Source organism: Oncorhynchus mykiss, chromosome 13 (assembly GCF_057628025.1).
Source record: "Oncorhynchus mykiss isolate SJ-2025 chromosome 13, ASM5762802v1, whole genome shotgun sequence".
Lineage (NCBI taxonomy): Eukaryota > Metazoa > Chordata > Actinopteri > Salmoniformes > Salmonidae > Oncorhynchus > Oncorhynchus mykiss.
In genome coordinates this window covers 59,768,010-59,792,373 of record NC_143034.1, presented here as the reverse complement: position 1 = coordinate 59,792,373, position 24,364 = coordinate 59,768,010, and the positions used below count along the sequence as shown (strand labels likewise).

Below are 24,364 nucleotides of genomic sequence, written 5' to 3'. Positions count from 1 at the left end.
AGAGAGCCAGAAAAACACACATACAGATACGTTTTAGAGGACATTCAAAATGTATTTGTTTTTCCTAATGTCTGCAACCAAAAGGTGCAGAATACTGAAGAATGATTCATCATTTTGTTTTCTCTGTCTCCCTCGCTGTCCCTGTCACCCTCATAAGGAGTTTATGCTCTATCTGCAGTCAGCAGCCACAGCCAGTGGGAAACCAGGAATGTTCTGCAGTAAGCCAGCTGTGGTCAGCATTTCCAGCATGGTGGCCTCCATGGCAACCGTCAAGGAGATGTGTTCTTTCTTCCCTATGGCATCAGCAAAGTAAATAGACCTCTGTTACCCTGCCTGTCATAACACATCCTCTCACATCACATTATATTCCCTGTCGGGTTAGCCCAGCCATGTCAGTGGAGGCTGGTGTCATTTTAAATCGGCGGACGGGCTCTTTGTAATGGCTGGAATGGAATACATGTCATGTGTCTGATGAGTTTGACCTTTTCATTCATTCCGTAGTCATGGCTCTACATCCAATCTATTGTCCTGTATCCTCTCCTCTTTAATAGCCTCCCTCCCTTCTCTCTTCCTGCTCCTCCTTTCCTCTCCTCTCAGGCTGGTCTGAACATGCTGACGCTCTGCGCTACAGAGGAGTTCAGGAAGGATGAGATCCTGTTTGCGGTCCTGCACCCGGCGGAGAAGGGGTGAGTCTGACTGGCAGGGTGGAGAAGGGGTGAGTCTGACTGGAAGGGCGGAGAAGGGGTGAGTCTGACTGGCAGGGTGGAGAAGGGGTGAGTCTGACTGGCAGGGCGGAGAAGGGGTGAGTCTGACTGGCAGGGCGGAGAAGGGGTGAGTCTGACTGGCAGGGTGGAGAAGGGGTGAGTCTGACTGGCAGGGTGGAGAAGGGGTGAGTCTGACTGGCAGGGTGGAGAAGGGGTGAGTCTGACTGGCAGGGCGGAGAAGGGGTGAGTCTGACTGGCAGGGCGGAGAAGGGGTGAGTCTGACTGGCAGGGCGGAGAAGGGGTGAGTCTGACTGGCAGGGTGGAGAAGGGGTGAGTCTGACTGGCAGGGCGGAGAAGGGGTGAGTCTGACTGGCAGGGCGGAGAAGGGGTGAGTCTGACTGGCAGGGTGGAGAAGGGGTGAGTCTGACTGGCAGGGTGGAGAAGGGGTGAGTCTGACTGGCAGGGCGGAGAAGGGGTGAGTCTGACTGGCAGGGCGGAGAAGGGGTGAGTCTGACTGGCAGGGTGGAGAAGGGGTGAGTCTGACTGGCAGGGCGGAGAAGGGGTGAGTCTGACTGGCAGGGTGGAGAAAGGGTGAGTCTGACTGGAAGGGCGGAGAATGGGTGAGTCTGACTGGCAGGGTGGAGAAGGGGTGAGTCTGACTGGCAGGGTGGAGAAGAGGTGAGTCTGACTGGCAGGGTGGAGAAGAGGTGAGTCTGACTGGCGGGGTGGAGAAGAGGTGAGTCTGACTGGCAGGGTGGAGAAGAGGTGAGTCTGACTGGCAGGGTGCTTCTATTGAGTGCATTGACCTCAGGGTGGGAAAGGATGTAATGAACTATGTTTAAGCACCTTAGAGCAGTGTTGTCCCAGTAGTCCATCAGGAGCAGGAGTCAGAACCCAATAGTGGGTCGTGGCATAAGCCTACAACTGGGCTTTGGTCTGATGTTCTGTTTTGATTATCTGGTGGGGTCAAGACAAAATTTGAAAGGCTTTGATTAGTCATGGCCCAATAAAAGTCTAATACCACGGAGGCCAACCATGTACAGTGGGGAGAACAAGTATTTGTTACACTGCCGATTTTGCAGGTTTTCCTACTTAAAAAGCATGTAGAGGTCTATAATTTTTAGCATAGGTACACTTCAACTGTGAGAGACGGAATCTAAAACAAAAATCCAGAAAATCACATTGTATGATTTTTAGGTAATTAATTTGCATTTTATTGCATGACATAAGTATTTGATCATCTACCAACCAGTAAGAATTCTGGCTCTCACAGACCTGTTAGTTTTTCTTTAAGAAGCCCTCCTGTTCTCCACTCATACCTGTATTAACTGCACCTGTTTGAACTTTTTACCTGTATAAAAGACACCTGTCCACACACTCAATCAAACAGACTCCAACCTCTCCACAATGGCCAAGACCAGAGAGTGTGTAAGGACATCAGGGATAAAATTGTAGACCTGCACAAGGCTGGGATGGGCTACAGGACAATAGGCAAGCAGCTTGGTGAGAAGGCAACAACTGTTGGCGCAATTATTAGAAAATGGAAGAAGTTCAAGATGACGGTCAATCACCCTCAGTCTGGGGCTCCATGCAAGATCTCACCTCGTGGGGCATCAATGATCATGAGGAAGGTGATGGATCAGCCCAGAACTACACGGCAGGACCTGGTCAATGACCTGAAGAGAGCTGGGACCACAGTCTCAAAGAAAACCATTAGTAACACACTACGCCGTCATGGATTAAAATCCTGCAGTGCACGCAAGGTCCCCCTGCTCAAGCCAGCGCATGTCCAGGCCCGTCTGAAGTTTGCCAATGACCATCTGGATGATCCAGAGGAGGAATGGGAGAAGGTCATGTGGTCTGATGAGACAAAAATAGAGCTTTTTGGTCTAAACTCCACTCGCCGTGTTTGGAGGAAGAAGGATGAGTAAAACCCCAAGAACACCATCCCAACCGTGAAGCATGGAGGTGGAAACATCAAGGGGACAGGACGACTGCACCGTATTGAGGGGAGGATGACTGGGGCCATGTATCGCAAGATCTTGGCCAACAACCTCCTTCCCTCAGTAAGAACATTGAAGATGGGTCGTGGCTGGGTCTTCCAGCATGACAACGACCCGAAACACACAGCCAAGACAACTAAGGAGTGGCTCCATAAGAAGCATCTTAAGGTCCTGGAGTGGCCTAGCCAGTCTCCAGACCTGAACCCAATAGAAAATCATTGTAGGGAGCTGAAAGTCCGTATTGCCCAGCGACAGCCCCGAAACCTGAAGGATCTGGAGAAGGTCTGTATGGAGGAGTGGGCCAAAATCCCTTCTGCAGTGTGTGCAAACCTGGTCAAGAACTACAGGAAACATATGATCTCTGTAACTGCAAACAAAGGTTTCTGTACCAAATATTAAGTTCTGCTTTTCTGATGTATCAAATACTTATGTCATGCAATAAAATGCAAATTAATTACTTAAAAATCATACAATGTGATTTTCTGGATTTTTGTTTTAGATTCTGTCTCTCACAGTTGAAGTGTACCTATGATAAAAAAATTACAGACCTCTACATGCTTTGTATGTAGGAAAACCTGCAAAATCGGCAGTGTATCAAATACTTGTTCTCCCCACTGTATGTGTTTACTATGACCACCAGGGGGCGATCGATGCTCCAGAGAGTGTGGAAGGACTCCTGAGCGTGATGGACTCCCTTACTGAGAAACAGACTGGGGTCTTCCTGGACTATGAGGGAAAAGTCATGCCCTGGTAAACTCACTGGATTGTACTGAATACTGGAGAACTCTGAACACAATCTTTTATAAACATTCTATAAACCTTCTATAAATATGCATCAAATAAACATGAGTAAAATCAAGTGGTACCCCCCCAAAGTTTATTCAATTGAGAAGGGAAAAAAACAACCTTTTGGGGCTTTTATATACAGGAATTGTAATATTCATTGTGTGGTATTGAATATCTTCATTCATCTCACACGTGCTCTTTACTACACATCCCATAACATGGCAAAAAGCCCATGTCAAATGGAGTCTTTCAGTAATAATCAGGATCTCATTTCTTCTATCGATAAAGTCAAAAGGCAATCAAAAAAATATTGAAAAGATCTTACAAAATGTTTTCCACACACACCGTGCCAAACATTTCACTACGCCATTACCTATGTGTCTTGAGGCTGGATATGTGCCTTGGATGTACAGCTACCACTCTCTTTGAATGGTGCCGTCAGAACCCCTCCTCATCACCAGGTGGCGCTGTTCCACACAGCCACTTTGACCGGGCAGATCTTCAGCGGGCCGGGGTTGTTGCCGTTGATGTTGGCTCCGGGGCAGAAGAAGGGGAACATCCTCTCAGTGAAGAAATCATTGAAGGTGTAGATGGACATCATATTAACAGGGTTGGAGAAGGTCACCTCCCCAGACTCGTAGTCCAGCTGCACCCTGACCCTCTTCAGCTCCCCTGTCAGTTTGAGAGGGGTGCGTGGCCGGGTCATGGCCATATACTCACCCTCGCAGTGGGAGATCATCCACAAGCCACCCTCAGGGCAGCCTGAGATCCGGCCCTTCCTGTTAATGGACTCCTTGACCACACCCAGCATCCAGTCGTCCTTGTCCCCCACCTCTACCTCCCAGGCGTGGCAGCCGGTGGTGAAGCCCTCAGAGCCCAGGACGAACACGAAGTGGTCAAAACGCTCTGGGTTGTCTGGGAGCACCTGCACATGACCACTGTTGGTCACACTGGTCAGGTCCTTGTTCAGAGAGAGCCAGGAGTAGGCTGTGTTAGGATCCAGAGTCACAGGAGCTGGGAGATGGAGAAAAGGGCTTTAGTGATGGAAACAGTTTTAGAAAATATTTACAAGTTGTGGATCTAGTAAGAAATTAATTAGCGTACATCTATACGAGTTAGTAGAAGTTCACTAGAACATTAGTTAATGCAGTTATAGCTAGCTAGACACCCAACAAGTCAAAGACTGGAGCATAAACAGACAACTGTAGTCTTGCTATACATACTGTACTCCACCAGCCCCACCATCTTCTCCCAGACCTTGTACTTGAGGGAGCTGACATGCTTTGACACGTTGATCATAGCACCGGAGATCTCCTCTGGACCCTTCTGAGGTATCACAGCTCTACAACAATATAACAGCCACTTAGTTCTAGTTGGAGTTTGGTACATTACATTATAAGGGTATTAGGTACTCAAGTCAAAACACTTACCTCTTCTTTGTGTTTCTGTAGTTCTGAAAATGGAACAAGACACATGTTTTGTAATTGTTTGTACTGTTAATACTGCTGGTTTATAAAAGGTCCTATTCTTCTTACCTGGAGGAAAAGAGCATCACTGGAAGCTATGTCATTATCAATAGCGATGATGGCATGAGAGAGGGTGAGGATGTCTGCCGTGATGCCCTCTGCCTTCTTCCTCACCAGATGTCTCTTCTGCTCATCTTCCTCCTGTAGAATAGCTATCCTGGCTTCCTCCTCATTCTGAAGGAACTGCCTGAGCTGCTCAAACTCCTCTCTGATGTGATTCTCTGTCTGCTGGGTCTGGCTCTGGACAAACAGGAGAAACGGGTCATAGGAGAGATACAATCTTATATATAACTCTAGAACAGTGGCACACAATTGCAGACATTTGTCAAAATGTTGTTTTGGTAGGCAAGCCATTGACAACAAAGTATCTTACAACCTAGACATGTCTGATTTCTGTGATAAACTCAATCAATTTAAAATAACTTTATTATCCCTCAAGGGGAAATTGCTTGGTCAAACACCAGGCACTTGTACTGCTTGCTCAAATACAAGGCACAAAGCATATTGACTGCTTTGTCCACATGAGGATATACTGTACACAAGTTATAAGACCATATTTTCAAGGGGTTGTTTTTTCAAAGGCATTCCTCCAACTGTTTACAGACTAACAGTGTGTGAGCTAAACATCAGTCAGTGTGGTGTTGGGATCTGCTGATGTCCCACGGTTTCAGACGCCCTGTCTGTTGATACCTTGATGTGCACAGTTGTGTCATCACACTCCTGCTTGGCTTCATAGAGGCCACGGAGGCTCTTCTTCAGAGGGATCAATTCTTTCTTCATTTCTTCCTGAGGGAGGGAGCGGAGGGGGAGAGAGAGGGGGAGGGGGAGAACGTTTTCAGAGATACAACTGTGAAGTGTATAAGAGCGTCTGGAAACTTAGCTCAAGCAAATCTAGCCATGTAAACACGAACGTCAACGGCAGAGCTTAAGCTCATCTGAGGTCGTGCATAGGCTGCTGTTTAACCGTAATCAGGATATTTTGGTGATATTTTTTTGGTGACACCATATTCTATGGTTTTTGGAGTACCGTCTGCAACTGCACACGGACGTTTACGATAGAAAAGTTTATTCTGAATCGAGAATTAAAAAGTATCACCGGGTAAGGGTTAGGTGAAAAATTGCTGCCAGTGCTTTGCACTAGCATACGGTGTAACCGTGTAAGGAAGCATTCACGTATCACCTTACAATGTGTAGTTTTATTTTTTATCCAACTAGCAGATACAGTATCAATGGCTCTGGCTCCCTTTCGAAATGTCACTGTTGTGAAATGTGGCACATCAATAACAATCATGTTTTACAATAGTTATGTTTGATTGCTGACTGTACTGCTTCAAGTTTTATACTGTTGCTAAAACAAGCTGGATTAAGAATACATTTTGAAGGTAATATGGTCAATATAAAGTAGTATATCTGAATAAAAACTGAAATTAAAAGATTGACAGAATACAATATTTGCAACACCATAAAAGAGGGTTACACAGCCATCCAAAACGGAATGATACGAGACAAGCCATTCTAACCTTGAGCTCCTGGGCCCCCTCCTCCAGTGGGATTACACAGTGGCCCTGGTGCCTCTTAGACGTGTGACACACACAGCAGAGAACCTCGGCATCGTCCTGGCAGAACAGCTTCAGCACCTCCCCGTGTGTGTGGCACTTCGCCTCAGACTTCACTGGGACGCCCCCTCTGTCTGGCCCCCCGCCCGCCTCGCCCTGGCTCCTCTGCTCTCTGAAGAAGGTATCGGCCACGTTCTTCAGAGCCAGGCTCACTGTGGGCTCTGTCAGGGAACACTTCCTGCGGCACACGGGACACTCGCGCCTCGCCTTCTTCTGGTTCCAGAACTGCTGCAGGCAGGCCCGGCAGAAGCTGTGGGTGCACTTGAGCACCACAGGGTCCCTGAAGATCTCGCAGCACACAGAGCAGGTTAGCTCATCCTCCAGCATGGAGCCCGAGTGAGAGGACACGGCCCTGGGCCGCAGAGCCATGACCACCTTGGGGCTCTGTAAGAACGAAGGTTTCCCAGGCTGGGAGGAAGCCCGTGGGCGCAGCGCCATGACTGGCTCCTGCACTGTAGCTAGAGACTACTGTGGTGTATTCCCTTTTCAGTGGAGGAAATATCTTTCAGCAGTGCTGTAGCATCTACTCTTTCCTGAGGCTCTCTACCAGCTCTCTCACATCCAGGAACAGACACTGGACTGACAGCTAAGGACACACAACATAGTAAATGAGGGACATGAGATCACATCCTATGGGTGACCTGGACTTGTAGAACAGGTCCTGCTCCGCCCCCCCCCCCCCAAGGGAAAAATGTATTTAAAAGCCAAATCACGTCCCCTGGCCTCCTACCTACTGTACCTGCCCACAACAGGATTCTAAGAAACTAGTCCTTAGTTATTATGCCTAGCCCAACTGACCTCCCAGTCAGTCAGTCTGCCTGTTTCTGAGAAACGAGAGGCATAGGAATAGGATAGGAAACCTACAAATGAGAGGCATAGGAATAGGATAGGAAACCTACAAATGTTAAACATGTATTGTAAATGTTTATCAGCACAGCATTATGACAGCATTTTCTAAACTGCAGAGGGGGTTCTTGCTATTATTTTGTAGGTTTCCTATACCATATTGTCATGTGTGGGTAAAGCCTGGAGCAACAGGTGCTGCGGTGGGAGTAGGGTTAGGAGTGCTCTGACTGGACACAAATTGGTTGAATCAACTTTGTTCCAATGTAATTTGTCAGCGTATTGTGACGTGGAATCTACATTGGATTTGAAAAAAGTAATCAAAGTAAATTGTTGTTTTGAGGGTGAAATTTCAACCACAGGATTGTGTCAACATTGTAACATATTTTTAACATAGACAAATCTTCCCACTGGGCACAGATGTCAATTCAACATCTATTCCACGTGGGTTCACTGTAATTTCATTGAAATGACATGGAAACAACGTTGAGATGATAACTAAACCAAAAATCGGACATTGTTTTTCCATTGGAATTTGGTTGTGCTTTTAGATGGTTGAAAGCATAGTGATAACACATTAGGAATTCAACAAACTTCTGGCTGTCTTTGAGTGGGTGAATAAAGGTTGAAATCACATTGATCAACATCTCAACCAAATTTCAACGTTGAAATGACGTGCTGTGTCCAGTGAACTGTATGCAGTAAACATGGTTGTTTTGGGGATTCAGACCGCTAAAGGTTGACCATGGCAAAAACTTCCAGAACGTGGGATGCTGAGCCAAGCATTTAGAGGCTGTATATATTCCATCCCAGAACTAAGATTAGTATCAGTACAATTACAAATTAAATCTTAGACGTGACTCTCAAACATTGATACGCCATATCAAATTCCCATTGTGTATTGCATTCCCAAACTGTCCTACTATTGAGGGCTGAAGGGAGTGATTATGTTCTTTATCCCTTTACACTTGTGTGTATAAGGTAGTAGTTTTGGAATTGTTAGGTTAGATTACTCGTTGGTTATAACTGCATTGTCGGAACTAGAAGCACAAGCATTTCGCTACACTCGCATTAACATCTGCTAACCATGTGTACGTGAAAAATACATTTGATTTGAGATGCATGTATTTTTTGAGGTGAGAACGGGACCTGATTACACACCTATAAACACACAGCACTCCAGGGGGTGATGTGTTTGTCCCTCTAAGAAGAACATGTTTCCATTCGCAGGTGAACACCAACTCAGCCAGCCTGTGCAAAATATCAGCTTGACTACGACCTGACGTTAGTTCATTTTCTTGCCCCACTAAGGAAAATGACAAAATATACTTTAAAATAAATAAGATTTTGCACTTTTTTCTGCTAAACAATCTGACATAATATAGTAATATGAATTACATCTAGGGAAATATTTCCTGTTGAAGAGTCCAAGGCAACATTTGTGTATTCAACTGAGGGAAAGACATGGAAAACATCTTATTTCATCATCTTCGTCATTATTATCGCCATTATAAATCAGACATTGTAATAGAAAGCCATACCAAAACAATGTCCTCAGTATTACAGTGCCTATTATCAGTATTTTATGACAGTAACCATCTAGATATACTTCAACAGCATTGAAAGACAGAAAAACAACCAAACAATGTACTACAAAAATATTGTTTGAGATAGGCTATGGAAAAGATAAAACCCCAAAAAGTTATGAAAAGAAATATTTTCTATGTTGAGTAATTATTTTCTATATCTTGGAACTTTGACCCATATTGCATGTTTTTTTATTCATCTATAAAGAAGTCACTAAAAGCCAGATGACTTTGCAGAAAGTAGTTTGGTTTGATAATGACATCATTCTGTTCCTATGGTAGTGTCCAGGTTCTTTCCTAAAGTAACAGTGTTGGACTTGGTCCTTCATTTCATTGCAGAATTGCATAATGGTGCATTTTCCTTTCATTACTTGACCACTCCATGACTTATGTGCATAACTATTTGGCTCCTTCATGTTGAGACTGTCTGGTCCCTAAAAAATGCAGTCTATTGGAAATGCCAATGCTTTTGGCATGGATATCAGTTTTCATTTTTACCACCAACTCAATTAAAACAAAGGAAATTCCTCATCAGTTACACAACGCTTTTTCATTTAAAACACCACTCCTTTAAAAAAAATCCTGCAAAATCATTTCTTAAAAAATAGAAAAATGAAAGGCTCACACAGTCTACCAATAAGCCAATAGTTTTTTTGAAACTTTTTTTTTTAACATGTATTTCAAATTCTTCAGTATTCTTGTAATATAACACTGCTTTTCTTAATACTGGAGTTTCCCTGGCAAAGGGGACCATTTAAGTATTAACCAGACTATCTTTGTTAACAGACTGAGATGTGCTACAAGTGGAGCTTGTTTCTCTATACCTTATTCACTTCAGAAAAACTGAGTGATTGTAGTTTGAACCATAGAAAAAGCTGCAGCTAATTTTGTAGTGACAGTCTACGCATTGTGAACCTTCAGCAGCCAAAACACTCCTTCAATAGTGACACTCAACAGCACATAAAACCAAAAGAACTCGCAACGAGGAGACAAACAATAATAGCACGGGCTAATAACATGTTTTTTTCTGACCATGCGATTTGACCAGGACATTCTGGGCATGAGCCTCTCAATACGCCTCTCTCTGAACAACACCGCACAGAACGCAAATACTGTAGTCCAGTTCTATGCACCAGTGCAATGTAGTGAGTGACTGCTCCAGTGAAGTACAATGCACTTTTCTTATATTTTCTACAGGGCAGTGCAAGACAGTGCAAAGTGTGGGTGGGGTGGGGGGGTCACAGTTTGTTTGAACTCAAACTTCAAAAAGGTAGGTGTATGTAAGCCGTGGTCCCTTCTCCCACTTGTTGTTCTCGGGATTGTTCCTCAGAGGACTAGTGGAACAAAGACCTGGGCGTTAACATCTGACGTGTTCAAGGTCAGGAGGTGTGTCCACAACCACAAGACCTGGAAGAAAATTGAAAAGCACTTGCAGTTTGAACACAATAACCTCCACGTATTGCATTCAATAGTCTGAGTCTGATGAGAGTATTTTCAGCCTGATCGAGTGATCAGAGCTAGTGATCAGAGTCCTCTATCCTCTCCCATACACTGTCTCTATCCTCCCAAAGAGTCTCCCCCAAAAGTATCCCAACAAGAGTAGTAAACTCCACGTAAAAAATAATAAGTACACAGAAAACAATAAGTAAATCACATGATGGTAGTGTGGTGTTTCCTAGTAGTTCTGTTTGTTGCAGGTTGGTGCCTCAGCATTCAAAACCACACACAGGTTGTTCCCCTGCTCCCTCCGGTTACAGCCGGCCGACCTTGGCGTCCCCGATGGCACCCCAGACGTCAAAAACAAATTCATCCGGGAAGGCGAAGTCACCAAGAGTCTCGTCCAACGCCTCGGCAAACTCATCTGGGTTCTTTTTGTCCTTCCCCAGCTCCACCATTGTAGCAGCTGACAGTGAGGGAGAGGGGTCAACCACAGCACAACAAAGTAATAGGAAGTTAAATAGCTACCAAGACTATTTGCATTGACCCTTTTTGCACAAACTTTGCCTCATCACATACGTTTATTATTTGTCACTTTATTCCTAGTCAAATGTACACATCTACCTGGTACCCTGTGTATATTGCCAAGTTATCGTTACTCATTGTGTATCTGTTATTACATGTTTTACTTTCCTATTATTTCTTTCTCTCTGCATTGTTGGGAAGGGTCCGTGAGTAAGCATTTCACCGTTAGTCTACACCTGTTGCTTACAGCATGTAACAAATAACATTTGATTTGAAGTGGCAACACACAAGTCACCACTTTGCTAACAGGAGCTGCATGTGTGAATCACATTCACACGTATACACACACCGTCTCCCTTACCCAGCTCACTGTCTCTGATGCCCATGTAACTCTCCAGGAGGTCATCCACTTTCGCTATGGCCTTCTCCTCAAATGCAGAGGGCTGTCAAACAAATACAACAAACATAGTCATGACCTGAAACCATGTTAACCTTATTAAAGGTAATAGAAGAACCAACACACACTCACCAGCTCCTCCACCGTGGCTGGGCCTTTGGAGCGTAAACGCAGGGTGCCCTTCCCTGTCCCCAGCTGGGTTCCTGAGCCAGCCCGGGCCCCTCCTGACCTCTGGCTGATCATGTCTACAGGTAAGGGAGACAACATAACATGTCAAAGGAGCTTCAGGTTTCTAACCTCCTAATTCTAGATCTAGCTAGTCAATGATAATATAAGAGCAATTAGTAAAAGGCATTACAAAGTTTGATAAGTGCTGACTCATTCCTAAATATAATGTCACACCATAATATGATTCATAATTACTGTGTCAGCACACACAATCTCTTATACACACACATACACAAACCCACCGAAGGCTTTCAAGGGCTCCACCATCTTGAGAACAAAGTCCTTCCCCTTGGGCAGCTCCTTGAGCATCTTGGCCACCTCGTAGTGTCGACAGCCAATGAGACTGTGGCCGTTGATGGACTCAATCATGTCTCCCACGTTGATGACCTGAATCTGATGGACCACGCTACCCTCTCTTATTCTCTGGAAGGGACAGGATGAGACAAAGTAAAAATCCACCATTTCACACAATCAGCCAATTTGGCAGTGGGCAACATAAACAACTTTATAATGTGCATAGGCAACTAACTAACAACTGACTATTCAGTCTACTGTACATTCCACACTGTTGCTGCAATTGAGGCTCTGCGTTTCAAACGCTCTCATTTTGTTCTATTTTTAGTCCTCTGTGTGTGATGCTAATGCATTTCCTTCCACTGCCAGACCTATCAGAGGTGACAGACACAGACAACTGATTTCCTAGCCAGTAACCATGCCCACCTTGATGAAGGCGTATCCAGCTCCATTATCAGTGATGGTCAACCCCAGGGCGTCCTCCCCCTTGAACACCTCCACCTCCTTCCTCTGGCCTTTGATATGGGCGAAAATAAAGTCCTCCAGCCCAATCTGACCCCCCAGTAACTTGTCCATGTCCACCTTGTGAGTGTTCAGAGTGCAGAACATCACCTGAAGAGTTAGAAAGTGAGTCAGTAAAGGGATAAACTGAAGCAGATCTCTCTCTCACATACACACACACACACGTCAGTCGTAATATTGTTCACCTCTGGTGGTGCGATCCCAAAGGCCTCTCCGATCTTGGTGTAGAGCTCTCGCACGTTGCTGAAGCCCTCGATGCGTCCCGTGGGGCTACCGTGTGCTAGCTGGGTGTGGAAGATCAGACGAGGTCTCAGGCTGGTGGGTGGGGGTGGCAGACCCTCCTGGGTAGTACCCTCCCCGAGCCCCACACCACCTCCATCCAGGCCATCCATTCCTGGGACATTAAGGCCCGCTCGGATCGGCTCGGCTTCCTCGTTCTCCACTAGTGGAGATGCTTTCTTCCTTCTACCCAATCCAAGAGGCATTTTTATCCTTCTGTCTGTCTGTGGAAGTGAACAGATGCTGCTTTGGTAGGTAGCCAAAAGATCCTGTCCAGCATAGGACTCTCTCTCAAATCTTCTTCCACCTGATGATTCACCAGTGAACCACAGCTATCTCTTGGTGGTGGTCGTTGTAGCTAGCTACTGCTGCTGTTGGGACAACTTCAACTGTATGGCAACTAGACATTCAGAGTGCATCTGTGAACAGATTGTGACAGGTTAGTTAAACATTACTACCAAACCCCATCGCTGGTGCGTCACATCACAATACACTGGAAGATAGCTTTCAAAAACGAGTACCAAACCGCCCAGGAGCTAACTAGCCAGCTAGCTAGCTCACCCTTAAAACACTTCTTCTGCCTACTTGTCTTGCCATCAAGTTACATGGCATTAGATAAGATGATAAACATCTAAACTTGAATCAGAGATTTCACTTAATTTGACACACCTATTTTTTTTAAAACAGATTGCCAGCTAGGTAGCTAACTTGTTAGCTAGTTAGTTTGTTGGCTAACACAATATTAGCTTCTAGCTAGCTGAGAATGAAGGAATATAGCAGTCACGGTAAGCATCTTACTAGAGTTTTAGCTAACTCGCTGTACGAGATGATTGATTCAAGCCAGACGTGGAATGGAACATCAAAACACTAGGTTACTTCTTGATCCAAAGGTTGTGAAAGTAAAGTTATATCGCATTTGAATCGCTAGTCTTGTGAGATACGCTAACAAGAAAATGAGAGGAAAGGATGATCTGATGGTATGTATGTTGTTCAGCAGGGGTGTTTTCATTAGATATCACAGCCACAAAGTCAATATTGGCTATGTCGAGAGAAATAAAAAGGAAAACAAAAATGTGCTTTTTGGTTTTTATTTGTGTTTGGGGTTAGGAATAAGGTTAGCAGTGACGTTAAGGTTAGGTTTAAAATCAGATTTTAAGAAGAGCAATAGTAGAAACAGGCGGGATTTATTACTTTGCGGCTGTGGTAACAATTGACGACTGCAGGGGTGGGACTTCAGCACTGTATAATGGCCTCCTCCACTATAGGATTCCTCTCCTCGTCTCTAGCTCTTCGATGCCCCCTACTGTAAGGCAGGTTTTTTCAACCCTCTGTCCTAGGATTTCCATTAGTCCTCCTGGCATGAATAATTCATCTACACTGCCTGTAATGCATTTTATTATCTATCTAGTATAGATGACAGACAGGCTTTTACTAAAAATGCTCAGCTTTTGATTCTAACTTGTAACAGATTCAGTTCCCATATGTCTCTCACTCCATTTAACCCCTGGATGTGGATGTGTGTTTTTCAGAAGATTGCTTGTTTGACAATCTGCTCCAGGTAGAACAAAATGCACTCTGTTACAATGGTGCTTTGATCCCAATCCAGTTAGCTAGTCCCTAGTTGGCAAAAGTTTTGCATGTGTAAAATAACTGTGTTGTTAAATCAAATCAAACTTTGTCGCATGCGCCGAATACCACAAGTGTGGACCTTACAGTGAACTGCTTACTTACAAACCCTTAACCAACAGTGCAAATAAACTAAAGTAAAAAAATAAAAAGTAACAATAATGAGGCTATATACAGGGGGTGACCAATACAATTTGATACCGAGTCAGTGTGCAGGAAAGCAAAATGTAGCTGGTTCGCGCCCCTCAGTTACTTTAAAAGTTTGACATGGGGCTAAATAAGAGAACTACATCATTTTGTACAATTTTATTTGATATTTACAAATTTGCCAGTCTTTGCAACAACTAAAATACCACCAAATGCCAAGGGGACCTCATTTGTTCAAAGGATAGGTCAAATAAAATGAAATGTTCAGTTTCATACAAATTAAAAGCAGATTGCTAACACCTATTTGTCAAATACAATTCTGGGTGCCTAATAATAATAATAATAATACAGAATGTCTGCAAATTTTATAAAAACTATTTTAACTTTTCCATCAAAGGAAAACATTTTCAAATAAAGCAAATATTTTTTAACAAAAAAGTTAAACCGAGATTACACATCTCTACATTCATGTGAAACCACATTTATCTGTTAAAATTAAATAATAGTGGAATGATAGATGGGTAAGTGTTGACTGATCATTACAACCTCAATGACAATCAATCAAATTCATTACATCTCGCAACGGAAACTGTTTAGCATTTGAGAACCAAAACAGCAGGAAACGATGCAGGACCTACCTGAATTTGTCCAATAAAAACAATTTGTTACAAAACATTTTCCATTTGGCGTAAAACTTTTGTGCAACAGATTAAACGTTTTGCAACAGAATCAGCGTAATGAATGCACCCCAGGTTAAAATATGTATTTCAAGTACTTGAAAATGTAACATTATTCAAATAATTCCGACATATTTTAATAATACAACTGATGCACTACTTGGCTATTTTACAGTTTGTCAACTGTCATTTTTGGAATGATTTTCTTATTTACCACAGATGCCTAGGCTTGCTTTACCTCAAACAATGTGCTTCAAAAATCAGTTCACTACATACTGTAGGCTGCGTTCACACAGGCAGCCCACCTCTGATCTTTTTTCCACTCATTTGGTGTTTTGACCAATCACATCAGATATTTTTCAGAGCTGATCTGATTGGTTAAAATACAATTTAGTGGGGGAAAAAAGCTCAGAATTGGGGCCCGACTAAACACAGCCATATTAGACAAGTCATTGTTTGCTCTGCAGTGTGTAAGAAGTACAGGATATGACAAAATAAAAAGAATGAAGATTATCCTAACAGAAATGGTTTGCATAGAGGTTCCGAAGTAGCAGTAGATATTAGTTTCACAGCTTTAACAGAGTTAAAGAGAGAATTTAAACAGGTAAAATGCACTGCCGTTTTGAATAGCTTCTAAAGTGTCACTGCAGAGTAAACACACCTACAAGTTTCACTGGAGAATGGGCATACAAGTTCATCATACTTACAACAATAGTGATCCTCAAGCTAAATGTAAGGGGTCCTACAGAGGTCAAAACACATCACACCATCTTCTTATAGTATTTCACAATAAGATGGTGCTTGTTTGTCTATACACACACACACACAAACAAGGTCAATCTCACATGCGTGACGTAACATTTTGCACAAAATAGATAACGCGCCCTTGAATAACTAAAATCTATAGAGAGAAGCTACACTACATGGCCAAAAGTATGTGGACACCTGCTTGATGAACATCTTATTCCAAAATCATGGGCATTAATATAGACTTGGTCCCTCCCTTTGCTGCTATAACAGCCTCCACTCTTCTGGGAAGGCTTTCCACCAGATGTTGGAACATTGGAAGCAAGTCCCCGCAGCATTCAGCCACAAGAGCATTAGTGAGGTCGGCCACCGGTGTTGGGCGATTAGACCTGGGTCGGCGTGCCAGTTCATACCAAAGGTGTTCAATAGAGTTGAGGACAGGGCTCTATGCAGGCCAGTCAAGTTCTTCCACACTGATCTCGACAAACAATTTCTGTATGGACCTTGCTTTGTACACGGGGGCATTGTCATGCTGGAACAGGAAAGGGCCTTCCCCAAACTGTTGCCACAGAATTGGAAGCACAGAATCATCTAGAATGTCATTGTATGCTGTAGCGTCAAGATTTCCCTTCAATGGAACTAAGGGGCCTAGCACAAACCATGAAAAACAGCCCTAGACCATTATTCCTCCTCCACCAAAGTTTACAGTTGGCACTATGCAGTCGGGCAGGTAGCATTCTCTTGGCATCCGCCAAACCCAGATTGTCCATCGGACTGCCAGATGGTGAAGCGCGTTTCATCACTCCAGAGAACGTGTTTCCACTGCTCCAGAGTCCAATGGCGGTGAGCTTTACACACTCCAGCCAAAGCTTGGCATTGCGCATGGGGATCTTGTGTGCAGCTGCTCGGCCATGGAAACCCATTTCATGAAGCACTCGATGAACAGTTATTGTACTGACTTTGCTTCCAGAGGCCGTTTGAAACTCGGTAGTGAGTGGTTCAACCGAGGACAGACGATTTGTACCTGCTTCAGTGGCCCTGTTCTGTGAGCTTGTGTGGCCTACCACTTCGGGGCTGAGCTGTTGTTGCTCCTAGATGTTTCCACTTTACAATAACAGCACTTACAGTTGACTGGGGCAGCTCTAGCAGGGCAGAAATCTGAAATCTGACAAACTGACTTGTTGGAAAGTTGGAATCCTATGACGATGCCACATTGAATGTCACTGAGCTCTTCAGTATGGGCCATTCTACTGCCAATGTTTGTCTATGGAGACTGCATAGCTGTGTGCTCGATTTTATACACCCGTCAGCAATAAGTGTGCCTGAAATAGCCAAATCCACTCATTTGAAGGGTTGTCCACTCACTTTTGGTCATGTAGTGCATACCTCATTCTCTGGGTTAGTTTGAACATGATTTGCAAATTGTGCTCAGGAATCCCCAGTTTTGCCCCTCCCATTTAAGCTGAAAGAATTTTCTGAATTCTATTTGCTCTAGTTCCCCAACATAACTCAGTTTCAGAATCTCTCGCATACCTCACTACAAAATAATAGCAGTAACACCAAATATATATTCAGACCCCTGGACTTTTTCTAAATTGTGTTATGTTAGTTTTATTCTAAAATGGATTAAATAAAAAATCATCAGCAATTTACACACAATACCCCATAATGACAATGCAAAAACAGTTACCAAATGTATTACCTAGAAAACAGAAATACCTTATTTACCTAAGTATTCAGATCCTTTTATGAGACTCGAAATTGAGCTCAGGTGCATCTTGCTTGTTTCCATTTATCATCCTTGAGATGTTTCTACAACTTGGGAGTCCACCTGTGGTAAATTCAATTGATTAGATTTGGAAAGGCACATAACTGTCTATAAAAAAGGTTGCACAGTTTGCAGTGCATGTCACAGCAAAAATCAAGCCATGAGGTTGAAGAAATTGTCCGTAGAGCTCCGAGACAGGATTGCGTCAAGGCACAGATCTGGGGAAGGGTACCAAAAAAGGGTCCCCAAGAACATAGTGCCCTCCATCATTCTTAAATGGAAGAAGTTTGGAACCACAGAGACTGTTCCTAGAGCTTGCCGCCCAGCCAAACTGAGCAATCGGGGGAAAAGGGCCTTGGTCATGGAGGTGACAAAGAACCCGATGGTCCCTCTGACAGAGCTATAGAGTTCCTAAGAGGAGATGGGAGAACCTTCCAGAAGGACAACCATTCCTGCAGCACTCCATCAAATCAGGCCTTTATGGTAGAGTGGCCAGGCGGAAGCCACTCCTCAATAACAGGCACATGACAGCCCGCTTGGAGTTTGCCAAAAGGCACCTAAAGACTCTCAGACCATGAGAAACAATATTCTCTGGTCTGATGAAACCAAAATTGAACTCTTCGGCCTGAATGCCAAGCGTCACATCTGGAGGAAACCTAACACCATCCCTTCGGTGAAGCATGGTGGTGACAGCATCACTATGCTGTGGGGATGTTTTTCAGCAGCAGGGACTGGGAGACTTGTCAGGATCGAGGCACAGATGAACAGAGCAAAGTACAGAGAGATCCTTGATGAAAACCTGCTCCAGAGCGCTCAGGACCTCAGACTGGGGAAAAGGGGTTGTTATCCTTCCAACAGGACAACGACCCTAAGCACAAAGCCAAGACAACGTAGGGGTGGCTTCGGGACAAGTCTCTTAATGTCCTTGAGTGGCCCAGCCAGAGCCCGGATTTGAACCCGATCAAACATCTCTGGAGACCTGAAAATAGCTGTGCAGCAACGCTCCACATCCAACCTGATAGAGCCTGAGAGGATCTGCAGAGAGGAATGGGAGAAACTGCCCAAATACAGGTGTGCCAAGCTTGTAGCATCATACCAAAAGACTCGAGGCTGTAGTCGCTGCCAAATGTGCTTCAACAAAGTACTGAGTAAAGGGTCACAACACTTATGTAAATGTGTTTTTTTTCCATTCTAAAACATTTCTAAAAAAAATTAAAAAAACTGTTTTTGCTTTGTCATTATGGTGTATTGTGTGTCGATTGATAAGAAAAGAAAAAACAACTTTAATCAATTTTAGAATTAGGCTGTAACGTAACAAAATGTGGAAAAAGTCGAGAGGTCTGAATATTTTCAGATGGCACTGTATGCATAAGTATATCTACATTCAGGTGTGTGTCACTGCTCCTGAGAGATATAGTTGATAAGTTGCCTGCAACAAATATTCTGGAAGCACTATCAAAACAACTGGATACCACACAAATTCCACATCAGTGCTCTGTTTGCCACAGGCATCTTCAACTCTACCTATCCCTCAGACCTTATAACAACCAGCACCAGTCATCTCTACAGGGCCAGACCAACCCCTGCCCTATGTGCAAACATTATTATCCAATGTCTAGCACTGGGTCCCCCCAGAAATGTCTTTATTTTCCCTTCCAATGGGAAATGGAATACTGTCAATAGGACATGTTGGTAATAAAATCTAAATGTTTTAATATTTAACAGGAAAAAATTATGAACCAAACAGAACAGCTAACAGAGACCAACATCTTACTCTGTCAATATCTCATGGTGGTTAAATATATAACTGAATTATAATTTGGATCAAAGGTTGAATCAAAATAAACAAGTATAATTCCCAAACAACTATTATGTTCTTTGGCCTAGGGTAAGGACAACTATAATGGAGAAAGACGACTGTCTGTCTTCGTGTTTGTTAGGCGTCTTCAAAAGCCACTTTAGTCATTCAAGGAGGAAGAATCTGAGTCAGTGCATCCCGGGCACTCTGCCCCAAATTCTCAGGGAATTTCACTACAAACTCAAGCACCATGTCCCCCCTCTTCTCTGGGCACTTGGACAGGGGTAGTCCCTCTCCCACGATACGCTTCTTCATCCCAGGTTTGACCACGTCTCTGGAGGTCACAGTCACAGTCCTGCCGTCCAGAGTGGGAGCGCTGACCGTGCATCCACACAGTGCCTGATGGGAGAGAGAAATACAGATTTTAACTAAAAATATAACACACCTAATTGTGACAAAGAGTACAAGGCCTGGGAGATATATTGAATTAATTAGAAATTATGTTTTAGTGCGATGTTCCAAATGCCTGTATTGTAAGATTTTTGGTTTTATGAGCGTCTATGTCCACTTGTTCTCATGACTTTGTCTTTTCGATCTTGTCTCCTTTGCACCTTCTGTGCTGTGTGCACCTACCCCCCCCCCCTCTCTCACAAACACACACACGCCCCTCACAACAAAGACGAAAGATCACTTCATCCTCTGACAAGCAGTTTCAACTCGATATTTGCATTTGAGGTTTGGTCCAACAGAATGGGTGAGATGGACCCTGAAACACATTGGGACATTTTATTGTAAGAGAACTTAACCTTTCTAACGATACCTTTTTTATATGTCTCAACTCCCAAAATTTAGGGCAGAGCAGACCCTTCTAAAACCGTTCAAAAGTTTGGGGTCACTTAGAAATGTCCTTGTTTTTGAAAGAAAAGCACATTTTTTGTCCATTAAAATAACATCTAATTGATCAGAAATAGTGTAGACATTGTTTATGTTGTAAATGACTATTGTAGCTGGAAACGGCTGATTTATGGAATATCTACGTAGGTGTACAGAGGCCCAATATCAGCCACTCCTGTGTTCCAATGACACGTTATGTTAGCTAATCCAAGTTCATAATTTTAAAAGGCTAATTTATCATTAGAAAATCCTTTTGCTGTCTGTACGCCTCACAAGTCCTCAACTGGCAGCTTCATTAAATAGTACCCACAAAACACCAGTCTCAACGTCAACAGTGAAGAGGCGACTCCGGGATGCTGGCCTTCTAGGCAGAGTTTCTCTGTCCAGTGTGTGTTCTTTTGCCCATCTTAATATTTTATTTTTTATTGGCCAGTCTGAGAATGGCCTTTTCTTTGCAACTCTGCCTTGAAGGCCAGCATCCTAGAGTTGCCTCTTCACTGTTGACGTTGAGACTGGTGTTTTGTGGGTACTATTTAATGAAGCTGCCAGTTGAGGACTTGTGAGGCATCTGTTTCTCAAACTAGACACTAATTTACTTGTCCTCTGGCTCAGTTGTGCACCGGGGCCTCCCACTCCTATTCTGGTTAGAGCCAGTTTGCGTTGTTCTGTGAAGGGAGTAGTACACACAGTATTGTACAAGATCTTCAATTTCTTGGCAATTTCTCAAATGGAATAGCCTTCATTTCTTAGAACAAGAATAGACTAAAGAGTTTCAGAAGAAAGTTTCTGGACATTGAGCTACAATAGTCATTTACAACATTAACAATGTCAACACTATATTTCCCATCAATTTGATGTTATTTTAATGGACCAAATTGTTTGCTTTTCTTGCAAAAACAAAGACATTTCTAAGTGACCCCAAACTTTTGAACGGTAGTGTATATTGTAAAAACAACTAGCTGGAGCTGTCTGAGCGGTCGGCTATGAACGCCCTTACCCGCTAGAACGTAATGCTGATAATTGGTTCTGACTCGCTACATGCTGTTCTGCAAGAACAGTACGAATGCTTCTTAGTCTAGGACTTTTATCTTCACCACCACACACTATAGTATTCACACACAGAAATCTTCAGTTTACAGAGGATGGACTTGTGGTTTTCTTGGATGCATTGTGCCCACAAATTTACTAAAATAAACACACATAACTTGGTCGGCAGCCAAACTTGCGTCTTCATCTGCCGACAACGATAGCCACTCTGACCTGGAGTGGGTTGGGTCAGAGTCCAAATGTGCATTCGGGCACTCTAATTGGTGTAAACCAAGAGGCTGTGACAGACAGCTGAGAAGGGGAGAAATCACCCTAATAGGACTGTGGAGAGTCAGATGGTCTGTTCTCTCTCTCTCTCACACACACACACAACCTTGTTTTCATAAATGTGATTATATAAGCTTGAAGCCCATTCAAAAAACAGTAGGGGACTTGCAACAGGAGGTAGTAAATACTAGTACTTTCATACCGTATTGGCAACTTGTTCTCATTCTGAGAAATAAGCATCTTCTTATCTATGTAGGTAGGCCACAAAGTGGACAGGCTAGCATTTTGTTCAAACAGTAGGCGACTGACAGGAGGGTGTGTTCATAACAGTTCAACTGTTCGAACTTGTTAGCAAGTAAATAGATCCAAGATGGCTAGACTTTAAATATAAAGATTAGCTAACTACTCATTATTAGTGGATATGCATGGTTCTGGTTAAATTTTTTACAAAAAGGGCATTTTCATACAGACAGACAAAAGCCAGATCAGTGTTTATTGCAAAAAAAGCAAGTTAAACTGCTATAATAGAATTATTAGTGGGTTGTGTAAGACTTACATTTAGCCTAGGTATAATTTTACAAGCCATGAATTCATTAGATTATTCCTGACTGTTTAAAATGTTTGAAATGCAGTGTACTGACCTTTAAAATGGTGCAACAAAGCTTATTTAGAGAAAAATATATATATTTTGAATATACATTGAATCGCCCATAAGTTACAAAACGACATATGATTTTAGGTCATTTTGCCCAACCCTACCTGAGAGTAGCAGAGAAATATCATTACCATGATTACAGAGAACACAAGTGAAAGAGTTTAGTGGGTTACGTCTATGACTGACACAATGTTTAAGAAATCACAAAGACCAAGCACTCACATCTCTGAGGGACACTCTAGCAGGGTAGATGATATCGGAGCCATCCCGGCGGAACACAGGATGGGGTTTGTCTTTGACCACAAACACCACGTCAGCAGGAATGTTAGTAGGCGTCTCATCTCCCTCCCTGGGGAAGGTGATCTTGGTCCCTTCCTTCCAGCCTCGCTTGATGTCCACTGTCAGGATCTTGTCCTCGCTGCGCATGCTGCAGCCGTCCGGGTTCAGCCGCTTCCTGGAGATCTTCATCTTCTTGGTGCAGCCGGAGAACACCTCCTCCAGGCTCACCTTCAGCTCGTGCACCACCGGAGAATCTTTCTTCTTCTCACGGCCCCCGTGGGGACCCCCTGGTCGGGATTTGAAGGACCTCTGGTGTTGGTGGAACCCTCCCATTCCACCCGGCATACCCCCCATCCCTCCCATACCAAATGCAGCAAAGGGGTCATCAGTGTCCATGTCATCGTCCCCGTTGCGTGCGAAGAACTGGTCGAATGGGCTGCGGCCACCAAAAAACTCTGTAAACATGGCGTGAGGATCTCCATGGAAGGTGTAGTTGTAGTTGTTGGGGCCATTGGGACCACCACCCCCGCCGGCTGTGTGCCCCTTCAAGCCTGTAAGAGTGAACACATCAAAATTGCTATTTTAGAACACAAGAACAAACATCAAAATGTTTATTTTAAATCCCTTTGAATCACTTATCCATAACACACTTTCAACACTTCCAGACATACCATCTCTCTAAATAAATAATGCTAAAGCATGTTACATTTCCACCTGTCTCTTCAGGGGTCACTGACAGAGCAGTGTTTCTGAAAAAGTGTTCTGCGATGTGTCACAAACCATGAGCGGACTTGACAGAACGAAGGAATTAACGTTGTGATGTGAACAAACTAGCCCCACCAGTTTGAACGCAGAATAAACAGGAAAGTTCCAGCAAGTTCTCGAGATAATTGTAGTGCCTCTGACTGTTTCCGGTGCTCAGTTGCTTCCAATATAATAACTACAATAGTTTCTAGGGCTACACTCAAAGAAAAACACAAACAGTAACATTTAAATAATAAGGTTAGCTAGAAGTTGTCAACAACGACCACGGCTGATACAGCTAGTAACGTTACATAGTTGGCAAACCTGACAACGTCGATTGCGCAAGACAGTTTAGGTTACAATAGTGCACCACACTGTGTGGAACCAAAAGTTGATGCGTTACCTTCTTCTCCATATCGGTCATATATATCCTTTTTCTTTGCGTCGCTGAGGACATCATAGGCCTCGGCGATTTCTTTGAATTTATCCTCAGCTCCAGTGGACTTGTTTTTATCAGGGTGATATCGCAGGGCCTGCTTTCGATACGCCTTCTTTATCTCGTCCTCAGAGGCGCCTTTCTGTATACCCAACACTTTATAATAGTCTTTACCCATTACAAGTATCTGTCAAGTAACGCTTGATATTCAAAAAAACATAGTCAATGCACCAGTTAATCTTATATCAAAGGCCGTCAACCAACCACACTGAAATGTAGTGTTTGCAGCTGGCTAGCTACTTAACCAGTTGACAGCTGTAAGCTAGCTACAAATCCGACCCGCCACGATTTTTTTTACCTATTAAACTATGGAGTTACATAAATATATCCCGCTCTCTGCTGAATAAATCAATTTATGAGCCGAGATATCGTGGCTACTCAAAATACGCTTTTCACCATGTCGCTAGCTAGCCACCATGTAAGAAACTTCCAGAAGTACTGGTGCTGATACTGCTGTGACTATAGCATTTCCA

At 43.6% G+C, this 24,364-nt stretch overlaps 3 protein-coding genes across 6 annotated transcripts; all 3 read right to left on the bottom strand.

The window, feature by feature from the left end:
* Positions 1–3,612: 3,612 nt before the first annotated feature.
* Positions 3,613–8,749, bottom strand: LOC110486723 (E3 ubiquitin-protein ligase TRIM35). Its single transcript, XM_021558522.3, has 6 exons — positions 6,540–8,749; positions 5,710–5,805; positions 5,029–5,259; positions 4,924–4,946; positions 4,717–4,835; positions 3,613–4,507 (listed from the first exon to the last, which is right to left on the bottom strand). Exons 1-6 carry the CDS (start codon positions 7,071–7,073, stop codon positions 3,948–3,950), a joined length of 1,563 nt encoding a protein of 520 aa, XP_021414197.3. The 5' UTR covers positions 7,074–8,749; the 3' UTR covers positions 3,613–3,947.
* Positions 8,750–8,957: 208 nt separating this feature from the next.
* On the bottom strand, positions 8,958–13,920 carry LOC110486722 (PDZ domain-containing protein GIPC1). Its single transcript, XM_021558521.3, has 7 exons — positions 13,545–13,920; positions 12,653–13,165; positions 12,372–12,557; positions 11,894–12,074; positions 11,556–11,668; positions 11,388–11,469; positions 8,958–10,967 (listed from the first exon to the last, which is right to left on the bottom strand). The coding sequence occupies exons 2-7, from the start codon at positions 12,950–12,952 to the stop codon at positions 10,816–10,818; spliced, it is 1,014 nt and encodes a 337-aa protein (XP_021414196.2). The 5' UTR covers positions 12,953–13,165; positions 13,545–13,920; the 3' UTR covers positions 8,958–10,815.
* Positions 13,921–14,663: 743 nt separating this feature from the next.
* On the bottom strand, positions 14,664–24,342 carry LOC110486721 (dnaJ homolog subfamily B member 1). Of its 4 annotated transcripts, none has more exons than XM_021558518.3 (3): positions 23,799–24,342; positions 22,595–23,202; positions 14,664–19,908 (listed from the first exon to the last, which is right to left on the bottom strand). In XM_021558518.3, exons 1-3 carry the CDS (start codon positions 24,007–24,009, stop codon positions 19,678–19,680), a joined length of 1,050 nt encoding a protein of 349 aa, XP_021414193.1. In that variant the 5' UTR covers positions 24,010–24,342; the 3' UTR covers positions 14,664–19,677. The 4 variants fall into 4 exon arrangements, with proteins under 4 accessions (XP_021414193.1, XP_036797312.1, XP_090053131.1 ...); XM_036941417.2 differs by lacking the exon at positions 23,799–24,342 and adding an exon at positions 23,432–23,793; XM_090197005.1 differs by lacking the exon at positions 23,799–24,342 and adding an exon at positions 23,323–23,515.
* Between the last annotated feature and the right edge of the window lie 22 nt (positions 24,343–24,364).